Source organism: Caretta caretta, chromosome 12 (assembly GCF_965140235.1).
Source record: "Caretta caretta isolate rCarCar2 chromosome 12, rCarCar1.hap1, whole genome shotgun sequence".
In the NCBI taxonomy this organism is placed as follows: Eukaryota; Metazoa; Chordata; order Testudines; family Cheloniidae; genus Caretta; species Caretta caretta.
The window spans coordinates 6,177,985-6,195,897 of record NC_134217.1 but is presented as its reverse complement, the minus strand read 5'-3'; the positions used below and the strand labels follow the sequence as shown (position 1 = coordinate 6,195,897).

At 42.6% G+C, this 17,913-nt stretch overlaps 1 protein-coding gene across 9 annotated transcripts in view; it reads right to left on the bottom strand.

Annotated features, from left to right (window-relative positions):
• Window positions 1-17,913, bottom strand: part of LRRC36 (leucine rich repeat containing 36) — a 79,968-nt gene that overhangs the window by 57,710 nt on the left and 4,345 nt on the right. For 5 of the 9 annotated variants that reach the window (XR_007359283.2, XM_048870753.2, XM_048870754.2 and 2 more), the window contains exons 2-8: window positions 17,446-17,573; window positions 16,188-16,380; window positions 11,410-11,509; window positions 8,054-8,145; window positions 7,249-7,394; window positions 6,099-6,150; window positions 1,236-1,703 (exon numbers count right to left, since the gene is read on the bottom strand). Coding sequence is in view for 8 of the 9 variants with exons in the window: in XM_048870753.2 (XP_048726710.1) it covers window positions 1,236-1,703; window positions 6,099-6,150; window positions 7,249-7,394; window positions 8,054-8,145; window positions 11,410-11,509; window positions 16,188-16,380; window positions 17,446-17,573 (1,179 nt within the window). In the remaining variant the exon portion in view is untranslated. Of the gene's footprint in view, window positions 1-1,235; window positions 1,704-6,098; window positions 6,151-7,248; window positions 7,395-8,053; window positions 8,146-11,409; window positions 11,510-15,299; window positions 15,425-16,153; window positions 16,381-17,445; window positions 17,574-17,913 lie in introns of those variants that run through there. The other 4 variants (XM_075118297.1, XM_048870756.2, XM_048870758.2 and 1 more) reach the window with 3 other exon arrangements.

The window sequence follows — 17,913 nt, the reverse complement described above, 5'->3', positions numbered from 1 at the left end:
AAATTTGATCACGCTTTTTAGTGCAGAGGAGAGCTCCTTAGCTAAGAAGCCAGAATCTTTAGCCGGCCTCTTTGAATATTAACCTGCTCCTGAATAAATAACGTATCATGCAGCATGTTACCATTTTATTGTAACTTTGCCTTAATAAAAAAGAAAACAAGAGAAATCCACCTGTGCTAGTATATTAGGAATCTAAAAGAGGCTTCAATCTAAGTGAGCTTGCGTTCAGAGCTCTGCAACTAGTCAAATATGGACCCCTCAACAGACCTAGAGTCAGCCCATGACACACGTGGATAGAGAGGTAAAAACAAGGTCCTATCTACTCCACAAATAAAATTGTCAGGGAGTCTGGTTAAAACTGTTTTTTTTCTTAACATGGTTCCAACTCGTAATGTACATTGGCCCTTCACGGTGTTTGTCCAGATCAGGCTTTACTCTGATTATGAGATTCCTCTGCTATCTGGAACTATATTTGCAATCAGCGTAGGGGACAACTGAGTTATAATCATGCTCCCTGACAGGGTTTTATCAAATGCCCCAACAGCTATGTGGGTGAAGCCAGACAATCACTACGCTCTCAAATGAACTCACTCAGAAAAGTGATAGAAGACAAACACACCATATCACCCCTGGGCGAACACTTTTCACAAAATGATCACTCCATACCCAATCTTTCAATACTCATCCTCAAGGGAAACCTACACAACGTCTTCAAAAGATGAGCCTGGGAACTGAAGTTCATGCTGCTAGACACTAAAAGCCATGGATTTAACAGGGACACTGGTTTCATGGCTCATTACAAAAACCTGTAATACACACCTGCTAGCTAAACTTTAATGGCCCACTTCAAACTCTTTTTATATAAACAAGCTAACCCTTATTGCCTACTCTATCTCCAGTGACTTCCTACAACACGTTACCTCTTATGCTTAACTATCTGTCCCAACTTGTATTTAACTCAAACAATCTGATTTCTTTCCTCAGATCAAAGAAGAGTTTTGTGTAGTTTGAAAGCTTGTATCTTCCACCAGCAAAGCTGGTCCAATAGAAGATTACCTCACCTTCCTTGTCTCTCTCATATCCTGGAACGAACATGGCTTTTATTTGTAGGTTAGCCAGGGCCTAAAATTCATTTAGTGGCCACAAAAGTAGGAATGGCAGTAAATACAATCCTCCCTGCCATGGCCTGAACCTCTCAAAAGTAAAACCATTAAGAAAAGTAAGTATGTCTTTACCTGAACTGAATTTTAAGAGGCTTCGAGTGCTATTGTCCATCTCAGTGTGCTGTGTCAGTAGATCACTACTAGTGGACTGTGAAGTTGTCTTAATTTCATTAGCAGGGCTTACACTGTAATCTCTGAAATTTGTACTTCTCTTATCTTTTTGAAGTCTCTTAAAGTCCTTGTTCTGAGGGGTGGAGGAAAGGTAGAGGTGGTCATAACTATCTAGACCAGTATCTCTGTGTGACTTGTATGGGTTCGTTTTGTTGGTGTCACTCAAATGCAATTTCTTCGTTGAAGAAATGTCCTGGTTAAGGTAATAAATATTAGGTTTTTCTATTATGTCCTTCTCAAGAGAGGAGTCTAAGGAATCGTTTTCTGAAAAAGTCACCCGAAATCCTCCTCTTGTGAGTCCGGCTCTTATTTTGTCTGGGGAGCGCAGGGATGAACGCATTTGTGGTGGTGATGGAAGGGATCTGTATTCTGGCAAAAAACAAGCACAAACATAGGAGTTAAAAATTGTGAAAACTGCAAAACATTCACCTAAAGTTATTTTTATTCATATTCCAACTTCGCACTTAAGTTGCCTGCATTTGTAAGCCTCCTATGAAGAACTGGCCCCCACAGAAAGAAATCATAAGAAAGCAGGCACCTGAATGTAACATGTCTTATGTTGTACACACTTATGAAATCATACATTAGAGATGGAAAAGGTCCATTAGATCTCAGCTATCCCTTCTCCTACAAGAACCAATTCAGGATTATTCCTTACAACATATTCCCCAGTGCTTGAAAAATTCCAGTATTAAATGTCTCAAATGATGGGGCTTCCACCATTTCTCTTAAGCCTCACATTTAGATGACCTGTCACCATTCACAATCATGTTCTTTTTGTGATGTTCATTGCCCCCCAAAATCTCCAACAACTTTCAAACAGTGGAAATTCAAAGAGAGTAACATACTTCTCTAGTGGACTTTGCAAGATCCAGTGCTAATGGTTTTGAAGTTTTAACTCTTTTGCTGCAACAAGTAAAGGGTGTGAGAGCTGGGAGCCTGTGCAGTGAGGAGACATTGGTGAGCTGGCAGGGGACCTATGATGGAGGGGCCACTGCCCAGCTGGACCAACCACTATCAACCTCTGCAGTTGTGCTTGTGAGCAGAGAGCAAAGCAGCACTTGTGAAAATCCTGCAGCAGGAAAATCCAGTCCTTGCTCTTCTGAGCTAGAGACAACACCAGCAGGAGGTGCTGGATATAGCCTAGCACAATTCCTGACGGGAAGACAACTCAGAACTGCTGTTCCAACTCTTGATTATCATACACATTGTAAGGAGAGTGATCACTTTAGATAAGCTATTACCAACAGGAGAGTGGGTTTGTGGGGGGAGGGAGGGGAGGAGAAAACCTGGATTTGTGCTGGAAATGGCCCAACTTGATTATCATACACGTTGTAAGGAGAGTGATCACTTTAGATAAGCTATTACCAGCAGGAGAGTGGGGTGGGGGGAGAGAAAACCTTTTGTAGTGGTAAACACCCATTTTTTCATGCTTTGTGTGTATAAAAAGATCTTCTATACTTTCCACAGTATGCATCCGATGAAGTGAGCTGTAGCTCACAAAAGCTTATGCTCAAATAAATTGGTTAGTCTCTAAGGTGCCACAAGTACTCCTTTTCTTTTTGTTCCAACTCTGGAAAAGAATCTATCTCCAAAGTGGCCAGACACAAAGAGTAGCCAAATCAGATAAAAGGAAAAACAGCTTATGAAAACTTTTACAACAGATGACGCTCAGGTAGACTAGGCAGTTCTCTAAAACCTGGTGACCACGCTTGTGTCAAATTGGATAGCCAACTACAGCAGTAATAAAGAAAAATAATTCAGTGCTCAAATCATGTGCAGGGCTGGCCCTACACCAAATGGCACCCCAGGCAAGGAACGTCTTTGGCACCCCCCCTCATTTGTTAAACTTTTGAATACCTTATTTTTTATTGCATTTGTAGCCCATTTGATTATTTTGATGCACGATTTGCACGCATGATTTATCCGTCATATAAGACAATACATTTGCACATTAGGCTAGGATCTGTAAAGTTGTATTTATTCATGCTAACAACAAAAACAGCACCTGGTGCCCCCTCAACCCCAGCACCCCAGACAGCTGTCTCGGTCTCCTGTCCCTAAATCCGGCCCTGATCATATGTGACTGAGACCAACAGTGGAGAGTTCAACAGAAGCTATCAACATCTACAGTTTGTTCCTCAGAAAGAGCAATCCGAGCAAAATTTACACATGACAGATGCAGAAGAAAATTCAAGAATTCCAAACCGACCTCTGCCGGTCGTTGCAACTAATAGACTGCCAGATGATCAAGTTGTTATATATTGTTACTAGTGTAATTAGAAAACCAGAACAGAGAGAGTACCAATTCAGAGATACTTAACACATTGATCTGTACTGAACTTTAAAGATAGGGTGATAGTGTACATTTTGTAAATGGTAGGAATGTAAACCTTAGGAGATGTAATGGAATGCTTAACTGTATTATACTGAAGTAACAGAAGGGTAGCCATGTTAGTTTGGATCTGTGAAAGCGGCAAAGAGTCCAGTGGCACCTTATAGACTAACAGATGTACTGGAGCATAAGCTTTCGTGGGTGAATACCCACTTCGTCGGATGCATGTAGTGGAAATTTCCAGAGGCATGTATAAATATGCAAGCAAGAATCAGGCTAGGGATAACGAGGTTAGTTCAATCAGGGAGGAGGAGGCCCTCTTCTAGCAGTTGAGGTGACTGTATTATACTGTTCAACCACTAGATGGTGCTAAAAGAAAAGGAGTACTTGTGGCACCTTAGGGTATGTCTACACTACGAAATTAGGTCGAATTTATAGAAGTCGGTTTTTTAGAAATCGGTTTTATATATTCGAGTGTGTGTGTCCCCACAGAAAATGCTCTAAGTGCATTAAGTGCATTAACTCGGTGGAGTGCTTCCACAGTACCGAGGCTAGAGTCGACTTCCGGAGCGTTGCACTGTGGGTAGCTATCCCACAGTTCCAGCAGTCTCTGCTGCCCATTGGAATTCTGGGTTGAGATTCCAATGCCTGATGGGGCTAAAACATTGTCGCGGGTGGTTCTGGGTACATATTGTCAGGCCCCCATTCCCTCCCTCCCTCCGTGAAAGCAAGGGCAGACAATCGTTTCGCGCCTTTTTTCCTGAGTTACCTGTGCAGACGCCATACCATGGCAAGCATGGAGCCCGCTCAGCTCACTGTCACCGTATGTCTCCTGGGTGCTGGCAGACGCGGTACGGCATTGCTACACAGCAGCAGCAACCCATTGCCTTGTGGCAGCAGATGGTGCAATAGGACTGGTAGCCATCATCGTCATGTCCGAGGTGCTCCTGGTCGCCTCTGTGAGGTCGATCAGGAGCGCCTGGGCAGACATGGGCGCAGGGACTAAATTTGGAGTGACTTGATCAGGTCATTCTCTTTAGTCCTGCAGTCAGTCCTATTGAACCATCTTATGGTGAGCACGCAGGTGATACAGATTGCTAGTAGTCCTATTGCATCATCTTCTGCCAGGCAGGCAAGAGATGAGGATGGCTAGCAGTCCTATTGTACCATCTTCTGCCGAGCAGCCATGGGATGTGGATGGCATGCAGTCCTTCTGCACCGTCTGCTGCCAGCCAAAGATGTAAAAGATAGATGGAGTGTATCAAAACAAGAAATAGACCAGATTTGTTTTGTATTCATTTGCAACCCTCCCCCTCCGCCCCCCGTCTAGGGGACTCATTCCTCTAGGTCACACAGCACTCAGTCACAGAGAAGGTGCAGCGAGGTAAATCTAGCCATCTATGAATCACAGGCCAGACTAACCTCCTTGTTCCAATAAGAACAATAACTTAGGTGCACCATTTCTTATTGGAACCCTCCCTGAAGTCCTACCTGAAATACTCCTTGATGTAAAGCCACCCCCTTTGTTGATTTTAACTCCCTGTAAGCCAACCCTGTAAGCCGTGTCGTCAGTCTCCCCTCCCTGCGTCAGAGCAATGGCAAACAATCGTGTATCTGAGCTGAGAGTGCTGTCCAGAGCAGTCACAATGGAGCACTCTGGGATAGCTCCCAGAGGCCAATACTGTTGAATTGCGTCCACAGTACCCCAAATTTGACCCGATTTAAGCGCTAATCCACTTGTCAGGGGTGGAGTAAGGAAATGGATTTTAAGAGCCCTTTAAGTCGAAATAAAGGGCTTCATCGTGTGGACGGGTGCAGGTTTACATCGATTTAACACTGCTAAATTTGACCTAAAGTCCTAGTGTAGACCAGGACTTAGAGACTAACAAATTGTAATATACCTTATTTAAGCTAACCTCGGTCATACCGGATAGAACAGTAAAGGAGACTACAGTGAACCTACGTGTGTATCACTGAGCAGGAAGCTCCGTGGCCAGTCCATACCTGGTACAAAATCCTGACCTGTTTGTAGCAGCCCTTCGGCCTATCGTGTACAGGACATACATGACAACTATACTCAGAGCACCACTTCGACTGGAACAGTCAATTAATAGATTCAGAGATTCCAAGGCCATAAGGGACCACTGTGATCATCTAGTCTGATATCCTATATAGCACAGGCCATAGGATTTCCTGGAATTCATTCCTGTTTGTACAAGAGCAGATCTTTTAGAAAAGCACCCAATCTGGATTTAAAATTTGCCTATGATAGAGAATCCACCACAAGCAGAGGTAAATTGTTCCAATGTTAATATTAGATTCAGTAGTGCAGCAGGATGAATTTGAAAAAGAATTACAGGATTATTATTGGTATAGGAAAGAATTAAAAGTCCCATTGTTGAAAGAAAATTGAAGATTGAAAGATTTACCATCTTCCAGATGACTGTGATTCAGCAACTGTTTTCCTGCCACTTCTTCCAGCTGAAAAATATTTGAAACATCAAATCATGCACTTCGTACCGACACAAAAGGGTCCGAGTCATCCACTTATTAAAAGAAAATTTGAAAATGTGAAGCCATGGGCTTGTCTAGCCCTTGTGCTCCCTGAGTGAAAGGACTGCAACTGTGCCCATCCTGTCCAGGCTACAAGACAGAGAGACTTTCTATGGCTACAGATGGCAACACTGATAACAAATTAGGTGCAGAACACAAGAGTGCAGGCTTGAACACAAATTTAAAAGAAGCTTTTCAAACATGAAGTCACTAGCACCAAGAATTCAAACCCACAGTACGTCTGCTTCATTAGAAGTCTGCATTAAGGTTAAGAATTAAACACAAACATCAGGACAATCAAAAGTAAAGATTCCCACACCCAGGGGAACTAGGTCACGCTGCATGTCTGAAGTAGTCTATATACCCATTTATGATTTTAAGCTGATAGCTGTAGGTACAATGAATCAGAGTATAGCCTCAGCTCAAGTAGCCCAAAGAGGATGGAAAATGGAGTTTCCCCTTGTGGATGGGAGTCACCAGGTGGTGGTGGCAAGCCAGTGTGGAGGTACACTGTCCACTCCTGCCAATATGGAGCATATGGGGAGAGCTAACGGCATGGCTAGAGCATGTGCCACACCGTCAATTTGGGGCTGTTATTACCACGTTAGAGCAAGCCATTCAGTGTGCCCTGGGATCAAGCTATCTATGCTGCCCCTATGTGTACCAACTGCAGTTCTGGGACATCTGAGCTGGCCTAATATGTGGGCAACTTATTGTAGCTGTAGGAACCATAGTTACGAATTTCTTGACTATTGTGCATTTCAATTCCCAATCTTAAGGTTCTATTCATAAAGATTTTTGCACTGAACTTAATGTGCCTTTTAAATGATGTTAAAGTAAAAGAAAAAAGCTAAACTAAACTATGCTATCCATCCAATCTGCACTCATATTACATACAACTGCTAAGGAAGGAAGGAGAAAAAAAATTAAAGCATCACCAAAAATAGATACAAGTCACTTAAAAGAAAAGCAGGCAATGTGCAAGCATACTGTTAGTGCTTAAACAACAACTCAAGAGTGTCTTACTTGTGTTCCCAGTGTGTTGCTGCATTGTTTATTCTCTCTGGCTGAGCTGCTGGCCTGTACTGCAGAAGCAGATGAAGTGTTTATTGAGGAATCCTTTGCTTGGCATTTTAACAGAAGTTTATGAGTTAACTGCTTTTGGCTTGACTCTGTTAAACAGAAAATAATTAGAAGCCATGACTCAACATTGCAGAGGTAACTAGAAAGCGGTTGCTTTATTATGGGAGAAGCGTTGATTCTCAGAAAGAACTACCTGATCATTTGCAATTTTCAAAACCTCTCCCTAAAAAACATGCACCGTGCACATTGTGCACTCACTAATGTCTGGGCCTTGCAGGATGATTATTAAAGAGTAAGAGAGCTCAAAAAGGGGGCCAAAGGTCCTTGAAGCCCAGAGCAGCCCGTGACCAAAAAGGAAATGAAAAGGTTGGGAGTGCATTCTTTTTTAATACCTTTCAGCCTCATATTTGGGCTCACAATGGGACACCCCCAGGACCCCAACAATCACTCCTTTACAGCAGATTCTAACCTAGCAGCATGGGGGATGCACAAAGCCCAGAGTGTGGATCTACACAGCCAAATCTCAAAGGCAGTGCACTTTAGTTTTGGTACATGGACTGTAGTCAGTAGCTTGAACTTTTTCCTTTTAAAGAGATGCTAATTATTGAGTGATTTCTAAAATTAGTTAGAACAAAACATGAGGCTACGCTTCCTCCTGTATTTTCAATACCTGCATATTTCCAACCTTGTATACAGGCCTACTATACATCTTTGTATTTGCTACATTAATTGGTAAGAAGCAACTTACCAGTTTGATTTCTGCTACTATCAATATCTAAACTAGATACTGAAGAAGTCCCTTTATCTACTGCATAGTTCTTCACTGTATTCTCCCTACAGCTGCAACAGAAAAGAGATTTACCAGGGTTAGATGTGGAGTAATATGAGTAAGAGTGGCAGAATCAAGCCCTGCGACTGTACCCAAATGTAATAGAATTTTAGTACCCTGTTTACACTCCTTTACTTCCTCAAAATGTCATTTCTTACCAGTTACATTTTATAAAGAATACCCCCACCCTCTGGATGCAAGTACAGACAAGAAAAATATGACTGGTTTAAAGGGCATGCCATAGATATCAAAAGTTTCTGATCTACCACTTTCTCTTCTACCACAAAGAACAGGAGTACTTGTGGCGCCTTAGAGACTAACAAATTTATTTGAGCATAAGGTTTCGTGGGCTACAGCCCACTTCATCAGATGCATGCGGTGGAAAATATAGTAGGACAATTTTATATACACAGAAAACATGAAACAATGGGTGTTACCATGCACACTATAATGAGAGTGATCAGTTACGGTGAGCTGTTATCAGCAGGAGAGAAAAAAAAAACAACCTTTTGATAATCAAGTGATAATCAAGATGGGCCATTTCCAGCAGTTGACAAGAAGAACGTGAGGAACAGTAGGGGGGAAAAATAAACATGGGGAAACAGTTTTACTTTGTGTAATGTCCCATCCACTCCCAGTCTTTATTCAAGCCTAATTTAATGGTTTCCAGTTTGCAAATTAATTCCAATTCAGCAGTCTCTCATTGGAGTCTGTTTTTGAAGTTTTTTTGTTGTAATATTGCGACTTTTAGGTCTGTAATTGAGTGACCAGGGAGATTGAAGTGTTCTCTGACTGGTTTTTGAATGTTATAATTCTTGACGTCTGATTTGTGTCCATTTATTCTTTTACGTAGAGAGTGTCCAGTTTGACCAATGTACATGGCAGAGGGGCATTGCTGGCACATGATGGCATATATCACATTGGTAGATGTGCAGGTGAACGAGCCTCTGATAGTGTGGCTGATGTGATTAGGCCCTATGATGGTGTCCCCTGAATAGATATGTGGACACAGTTGGCAACGGGCTTTGCTGCAAAGTAAACCACTGTCTATCCCAGCATAGAAGAGTGACAATTTTCTTAGGGCTGTTCTACTCAAACATTTAGCTCATGGCAATTTGAGGTGTAAATCTATCTCCGCACACTAACTATTTCTTAGAGTGCTTTGACCAGTCCCGTTTCAAAGTGGGGTAGATCAAAGCACACTAAGGAACTGTTAGTGTGCATCAGCAGGGTCCACAAACAGTTCCTTAGTGTGCTTTCATCTATCCTGCTTTGCAACGGGACTCAGTCAAAGTGCACTAAGGAACTATTAATGCTTGTCTACAAAGTGCACTAGTGTACACCAGCTGGGGTATAAATTCTAGCACATACAAGCATATTGCATACTAACTGGCTGCATGGACCCTCCTGGCAGGCACTACACATTCCCTAAGTGCACACGGATGTAGGACTGTTCGAAATGGGATGATATCATCATGCACTATGGAACTTTTAGTGAGTGCCATCAGGGTCCACATGGCCAGTTAATGTGCGACACTATGGTGCACACTAGAATTCACACCCCAGCTAGTGCACTTTAAAGCACCACATAGACAAGCCCTCAGTGTGCATCAGCAGGGTCCATATGGAAAGTTAGTGTGTGGCAGGTTAGCATGGGGTAGATTCATATTCCAGCTTGCTGTGAACTAAATGGTCATGTATACAAGCCCTTACATTAACTTAAAATGGATTCAGATCGGATGGTCTAATCTTGCTTCCTTTGAAGACAATGGTAAAATGGTCAGTCCTGGAAGTGGCTGAGATCCCTAATTTTCCCGTGAAGACAATGGGAGTTGGGGAACAATCATCACTGTTCAGGAGGCACTGAGAACCTCATGGGATGGGGATCACAATGGGTTTAGTCAGAGACAGGGCAGAAAAATATGCTGAATATATCTCAGGGTTCAGGCACTTTACCCTCTCTCTATACTGTTTCAGCTATGTAAATGCGATCAACATTTTGTTAAAATATTTGTAAAGAGTTACTGGTATGTAAACAGATTTTCAAGACTTGTATATGCCAATCTGGAACAGAGCCCTTTGCAGCATTTAAAATATTGTTGATTGTTACTTTGGTGAAGCAAGGAGAGAGAAGTACTATGACTTATGCTGTATGTTGAGTGGAAAAAGGAAATCCCTACCACTGTTGTATTTGGGTCCTTTAGGGAAGTTGGGCTACAGACAGAGTTGCTTTATACATGACAAGCACTTGCATGTCTGGTGTTAATAAGACATTGCAAAACACTGCTGGCCCAATTTTTAAAAGAGCTCAGGTCCTGTTTAGGCACCCAGCTGAAGCAGCCAGATTTTCAAAGGTAGAAAATCTTGCCACTTGAGTTAGGCACCTAAAAGGAATCTGGGCTCTTTTCAAAAGCTTGCCTTTTATATTCAGAGAAATTATATACTTCTGTGTGCCAGTTAATCATGTTGCATGTTGCCTTTGGTAGCATAACCCAAAGCAATATATTTTGTAAATACAGGTACAACTTATGGTGCTGTAAAGAACTGAAACAATTTAGAGAAAACTTGAGTTGAATAATACAAAACCCTATGAATTAGCAAATTGACACAAAGCAAAGAAAGACTGATTTCCCAGTGATATAGCTAAGGTGTGTTCCATAATATTCCGTTCCGTTGTAGTGCTTAGTCATTTTTTAGATAATCAGAGTTGAACAGATTTTAGGCAGAACAGTAAAGTACCAATCATTTTTTACAGCCCTTGATTTCTACAGGAGATAATTCCAAAGGATAGTAACTATTTACCGTCAGGGCCAAACTGAAGTCAGTTGAGTGGCATCTCCTTACCCAAAGCTGAATTTGGCCCAGAGACTCATAGGGTATGTCTACACAGGGATAAAAGACCCTCAGCACAGCTGTGGCTGGCCAGGGTCAGCTGACTCGGGCTCATGGTGCTAAAAATTGCTGCGTAGACATTCGGGCTCAGGGGAGCCCGAGCTCTGGGATTCTCCACCCTCGCAGAGTCCTAGAGCTCAGGCTCCAGCCTAAGCCCAAATGTCTGTACAGCAATTTTTCAGCCCCGAAGCCAAAGCCCCACGAGCCTGAGTCAGCTGACCCAAGCCAGCCGTGGGTTTTTTATCCCTGGCTAGACATACCCATAGATTCCTGATGGCAGAGGGTTTGTTATATTTATTTCCAGGGACTTTGTCTACCTGGCAAAGGAACATCAAATCACTATGTAGGGCACTATCAATTAAACACAAAACAAACTTTCTTACCTTACGCTTTCTTTTTCAGAAAATAAACAATCCTCTTTTCTCTTTAGGCCAAAATGCAGCATGGCAGATTTTCTTTCACTCTCCCTCACTATTCTGTCATCTAAAAAGAGGAAAGATTAGTTGAACATTTCTAGATTTCCTTTTGCGTATAAGCACACTAGCGTTACAGTGAAGCCCGGACGTCTGTTATCACAAGTGTAAGCAAAAACAGACTCTCTTAACTGCCACAGCAACAGCCTGTATACTGCATAACCACAACTTGGGGAAGTAAAATATTAACAATTAAAGCCTTTCCCACACCAGATGAAATTCCATTAATGATTAGAAAACTGACAACATATTAACCTAACCAAAGAAAAAGATATACGTAACCCCATTTGGAATGTATGGGATACGCTCACAGTGCAGCTGCTAATATTATTACAAAAGTATTTTCATATGAAAACTCAGCGTATCACTTTATTAGCAAGTTAATTCAAAATCAGAAGGGAATTAATTTCTAAGATTCTGATAAATTGCTTTATCACCCATTGCCCAAATGTGTGCATTTAGTGTCACCAAGAAACATAAGATGAACGCATTGAATTTTTTTTGTTTGAGGGAGTGGTAGCACCTTTTTAAATGAAGATTACACAAACAACTCCACTCTATCCCCCTCCCCCTTTCAACTGCTTATGCCTTTCTTAAACTTTCACTTTTCAGGCTGTAATTTTCAGACATTACACTAACGTGTGCTATCTACACTTACGATAGCTCTGCCAAGCTGGCCTAGCTCGAGTAAAAGGAGCCACACGGCAAAGTAACACTCCAGTTGCTGTGTCCACATAGCTGGAGCTTCACTCACTCATGTGTGGCACTAAAGATTTGTCTACGTGGTGCAGTAATGCACTCTACGGAGGTGTGATTTCTAAAGCGCACTAACATGTAGTGCATTAATTGAGCGGCACAAACCCTGCTGGGGTGCTTTAACGTAGTGCTGTCTGAAATAGTATTACGTTAAGATGCATTCTGGAACTTTTAGTGTGCATCTGCATCATCTACACAGATCAGTTGATGCACAACACATTAGCGCACTTTAGAAATCACAATCCCGTAGAGTGGATCACTTCACCAGGTAGTCAAGCCCTTAGACAGCTGGGGCCATATCCCATGGTTCTTTGCACTGCAGTAAGCTGAGGGTGGTGGTTTTGGCACAGGGACAAAAACCTGTGGCTAGAGGGGTGTTTGTGGGGCTAAGGGCAAAACATTTGAAGGGCAGGCTACTGGAAGAGTTAGAACACGAGCAGGGGGGCCTAACAGCCTCCAGCCTTTTGGAGTGAAAGCTCTATCGACACAAGACTGAAAGAAGTTACAGTCTGCTCCCCTTCCTGTCACTGGGTGTGCTGTCTCCAGATCACATCCTGTGACTAGTAAACAGTGAGATCTCACCTTTCCCTGTGTCAGAGTTCAAGGCTGAAACATGGAGATCTCTGACTAAACGCTACATTAGCTGCTGGGACTCTCAGCAGTGTTCTGGACTGGGGCTGTGGGTAAGTAATACAAAATGTGCTGTGCACATTACTAGCAATTTGGGTGCTTCTATAGCTCAGAAATACCCAGGAATGTTTTGCCCATAATTCTGAAATTATCACCTCATTATCACTTCATTCATTCAGAAATTTATATCAGCATACATGAGCAGGCACCTCTCCAAGATAAACAATCAGCAGGTCTGAAGAAGTCAAAATGCAAGTGTCTCAAGCCACTGAAAGGTCCACCAATGGAACCCCTGTTCCTTAGCAAAACTCCAATCCCTGTTACGTTAAGCCAAAGATTTTCAAATGGCTGCCCAATTCAATAAGTCTTTTAGTCTATGTCATGAAGCTTTCCAGACTCTGGCTCTGGCTGACCACTGGAGGGAAAAGGCCCAGAGGCATGGCTCTCCACGGAGAACACCCCCCTGCCCACTACAGACAGTCTAACCCAAGGATCCAAGAAGATTGTAACTCCTGCAGTAGGATATATTAGAGAGAGAACACCCAGATGGGAGAGTCCCATTCAGGGCTTTAAAGACCATAACTAACACCTTGAATTGCACTCAAAGAAGAATCCGATATCCCAGTACAGAGCATTGGTGTTACATGCTCATAGCAGCTCACCCTCCTTAAGAAGTGAGTTACACAGTATTCTGCACCAGTTGGAATCTTCAGGTGTTTTTCAAGGACAGCCAGAAGTAGAGCACATTTTCTTAACTTGGCTAGGCACGTGGTGAGCTGTGACTGTCCCTTTCTTTCTGTTCTTGTTCCCTTACTTTTATTAACTCCTCTTTCCTTGCTATTCATGGTCACCCTACCTCACCCAACGTGAAATAAATAGCTCAACAACAAAACATGTAACTAGCACAAAATCAAGCCAATTTATCATTACATTCATTGGTTTATATGTTACAGCCCCATCCCCACCCCTTCATTTGTTTAGGTCTTTTAAATCCTAAACCCTCCAGGGCAGGAACAGTCTGTGTTTGTAGGACCCAACACAATGTGGCCCAACTCCCCCAGTATGCTACAGAGCTACCTGAGCCAATTTTATGGTTGTTTCAGAGACCATGAGACCCCAGATGAATATAATAAAATCAACGTAGACATTTGTTACAGGGTGACTGACGCTTTAAGAGGGAGCAGGGCCAGTGTACTTGTGCTGCACCAGCTGACCCAGGGCTGGTCTACCCCTAAAACACTGTACAAGGGCAGCTGTGCCTCTGTAGCACTTCAGTGAAGATGCTACCTATACTGACAGGAGGGCTTCTTGCATCGGCATAGATATTCTACCTCCCCCAGAGGCGGTAGCTCTGTTGATGGGAGAAGCTCTCTCATCAACATAGCACTGCTTACACCAGGGGTTGGAATGCCTTATAGCAACCTAATTTCTTAGACCTGGTCCCGGATTAGGAGGGCCCCTGACCTGGGGAAGTAAGAAAGACCTAATGAGTCAGAAGTAGGAAGCAAGGTTTCCAGTGTCCCATGGGAGAGGAAGCAGAATGAGTGCCTGAAAGGTAAAGAGGAAACATCCCCTAGGAGTTATAGCCCAGCGTGAACTGCAGAACTGTGTTTGTTTGGTTTGCTTAAGTTTGGGAAAATAAAACCATCTAAAAGAGACTCTGGGTGTGGCAATGGATCCTTTGCAGGGTGAGGAGAAGCCCTGCCTCGTTACAACATTGAAATCGATGTCCACAGCAAAACACCTGATGATTCCAAAGCCAGGCCTAAAAAGATCTAAGTCAAGGTGGGGAGGAATTTAAGGGAGCAGAGTGGTGCTGTTCATTACCATGGCTCCAACAGAGATTTTAAGCTAGGATCTAAATACCAATAGTAAACTTTTCAAGTGTGCCTCTGAATTAGGAGCTTAACTTCCATTGACTTTGAATAAGGTCTAGGCTCTCTTGTGCTGGAATCACTTTTGAAAAGGGACTGAGGCCTGGTCTACGCTACAGGGTTAGGTTGACATAAGCTGCCCTGCGTCTTGTGGAAGGCTCTTCACTTAAATTTGGCTCCCGCCGACATAAGTGCCTCTCTATGCTGATGTAGTAACACCACCTCCCCGAGCGGCGTAGAGTCACGGTTGATGTAATTAGGTGGGCGCAATGTCAGTGTAGAGGCTGCATTACTTACAACTGTTACTGCCTTTCAGCAGCCATCCCACAGTGCCTCATGCTGGCAATACAATCGATAACAAGCGCGCCTGGTGAGGACGCACACCACTATTACAAAGAGCCAAGCATGCGTGCACACCAATGATTTAATAACTGTAGTGTCTGTGTGCTGTCGTAAGTTAGGTCGACATAGTTTTGTCATGTAGCCATGGCCTAAGTTACTCAAGGCTCTTTAAAATTTTAGCCAAGTATACATACTTACCTTAGTCCACTTTGGGGTCAGAGTGCCTCAGACATGCCAAGAGAGGGACAGAATTATTAGCCACACTCCTCCCTAACTCATAGTAGCTGTGCACTGAACTGAGTATCCAAACGGAAAAAGGCTAGCCAACATAGGGCATACTTCACTTTCCAGTCTACTGCCATGGCAACCGCCTGCTTTGACTTCAGCTCTTTCACATGGATTCTGTAGTGAAGTCATAAACCTGCTTTTGTCTTCAGTTATTTCCATAGCAACAGACTGCAACGTGATAAATTCAGGATGAAGACTTAATTCTAGGTCGAGCATAAAGTGATGCTGAGGTCTAATCAAGTACCTTCAAACAGTCGGAAAAAACACAGAATTATAAAACATTTAACTGGAGTGCAGCTCTGCACAGACTGTAGAAACAATCCTTCTTACACACAGCAGAAAAGACTGTAGACCAGGGATGAGCCTTTACAAAGCAACACTTTGTGGCTGAGTCAGCATTACTAGGAGTGTCTTATGTTTTTCATTTCCTATGCTGAGGATTTAAATTTGTAAAGTTACATTTATACAATTGTTTGTTTGGATTTTCTAGGAAAAGGAAGGAAAAATACTGAGCTGTTAAACTTGCAGAGCTTGTAAGGTCTCTGAACCACAACTATGGGAACTGTAGAGATGACTGGTTTTGCCAGCTTTACCTGCAGAACTTGGAAGAACCACAATTTGCATGGTTATAAACTCAGCAAGAAGGGAGGAGCCTGTGGAGCTGATAAACGACATGGGAGAAAGCTCCTTCCCATGGTGTGTATGAACTGCCACAACAGTTTATGACACTGATCCAGTAATAACAGATTGCTGCTACTGAATACCTTTTCTTCAGCATTCAACAGTAATATCTCTCACCCAGTTTTTCCAGGGCTTGTAGCGTATAGACAGCGAACAGTCTATAATCGGATTCTTTTCTGGTAATGGGGTTGAGGCGCAGATCCAGCTCTGAGAGGACTGGTAATGTTTGGAGGCGAGTCACTTCCAGCAAGGATGAGATATGATTGTAATATAAATTCAGATTTTGTAACAAATATAAATATTCAATACCCTGTAAGGAAAAAAACAAAGTTATATATTTAATAGAGTAGGAGCATGGTATAGTCTTTAGCCCTAAACAGATAGACTTCCACAGGATTACTGTGGCATGCTGGTCAAGTCTTTTACATTCTTTGCACTCGATCTCCCTATCTGTAAACTGGTGATAATTATACTTACGTATAGCTCTGTAAAGCACTGGGAGATATTCAGATAAAAGGCACTCTAAAAGGGTTATTATCCTATGACCCAAATAGAGACGGAAAGCAATACAGGATAACCTCTGATAAGCAAACATCATTTAGCCAATCAGTTCTGAATGGCTTCACTTTCTCCCAGTTGCCTTTCACAGCACATATGGTTTACCACACACCCATTTGTCTGAATAGTTTGGAGGGCTTCAGTCACAATCAATATTCCTTTCTGCAGAACTTTTTTTTTTTTTAACTTTTGTTACCTAGAAAGGTGATTGAACTCTGAGAGTGACCCAGCTGTGGAAACTGAGGCAGGGAGCTGTAGCACCACAAAGGGGTGCTTGGGAGGTGGCAAGCCAGTCATGCTTGCTAAGAGAAGTTTGATTGCAGAGAAAGTCAACCCAGAGGAAAAGGAGCTAAGAAAAACTGCAGAATGGTTATTCTGAACCTGAGGAGCTGGACATCTTTATGAGTGCTTGTCTACCCTGCTGAAAAGGGAGGTACAAGTTCTTTTGGGGTTTTTGGTTGATACTATGTAGTCAGGGGCGAATCCCTTGGGGTCTTTTTGGTTCGTTGTTTTTTCCCCTTTGCTTTGTCACAAGGGAGAACTGGAATTGCTTTTACAGGTCCCAAATTAATTTTCCCACCTAAAAGAAGGAAACAGAACTCTTTGCCTGGAGGAGGGAATGGGACTGCTGGGTTACCAAAAGGGTAATCATGAAAAGTTTTTCCCTGCCTGAGGTGAAAGGAAACCAGTTTGCTTTAGTCAGGTTATCAGATTGACTAGATTTTTTAAAAAATAAATTGTTAATCCTTTATAACAGCAAATCTCTTACAAAGTCTCTTGAGGTTGTAGAGAGTTCAACAGAGAATGGGGAACTTACCTCTAGACTGACAATCATATTTCTGGACAGATCTAAAGATTGGAGACTTTTAAAATTTTTGAAGGCATCTCCAAGGGAGTGGATTTTCCCTGCATATGTTCCCTGCAGTGAGAGGGACTCCACCTGTTCTGAAAGGAAAGAACTTGTAAAGGTCCTAAGGTCTCTCCTAGTTTTCTAAAAACTGAATGTAACTTATATTTTAGATTGTTCAATAACCCCAGTTTCATCAGCTCCTTGTATGTGCACGAGCCTTACTTTTTCATTTTTAGAGGTCTCTCTTGTTCAGTAACAGTGAGCTGAAGTGCCCTTTTTTTGAGGGAAAATCTAACCCCACTAGAATTCTGCAGTGAATGCCCCAAGTGCCCTAAAAGAGGGGGGAAATCACAGTAGTACTTCCTTTAAAATAACCCTTATTTCAGGACTATAGTGTCCAGACCCACCATAGAAAACTGACTTATGTTGCGGGTG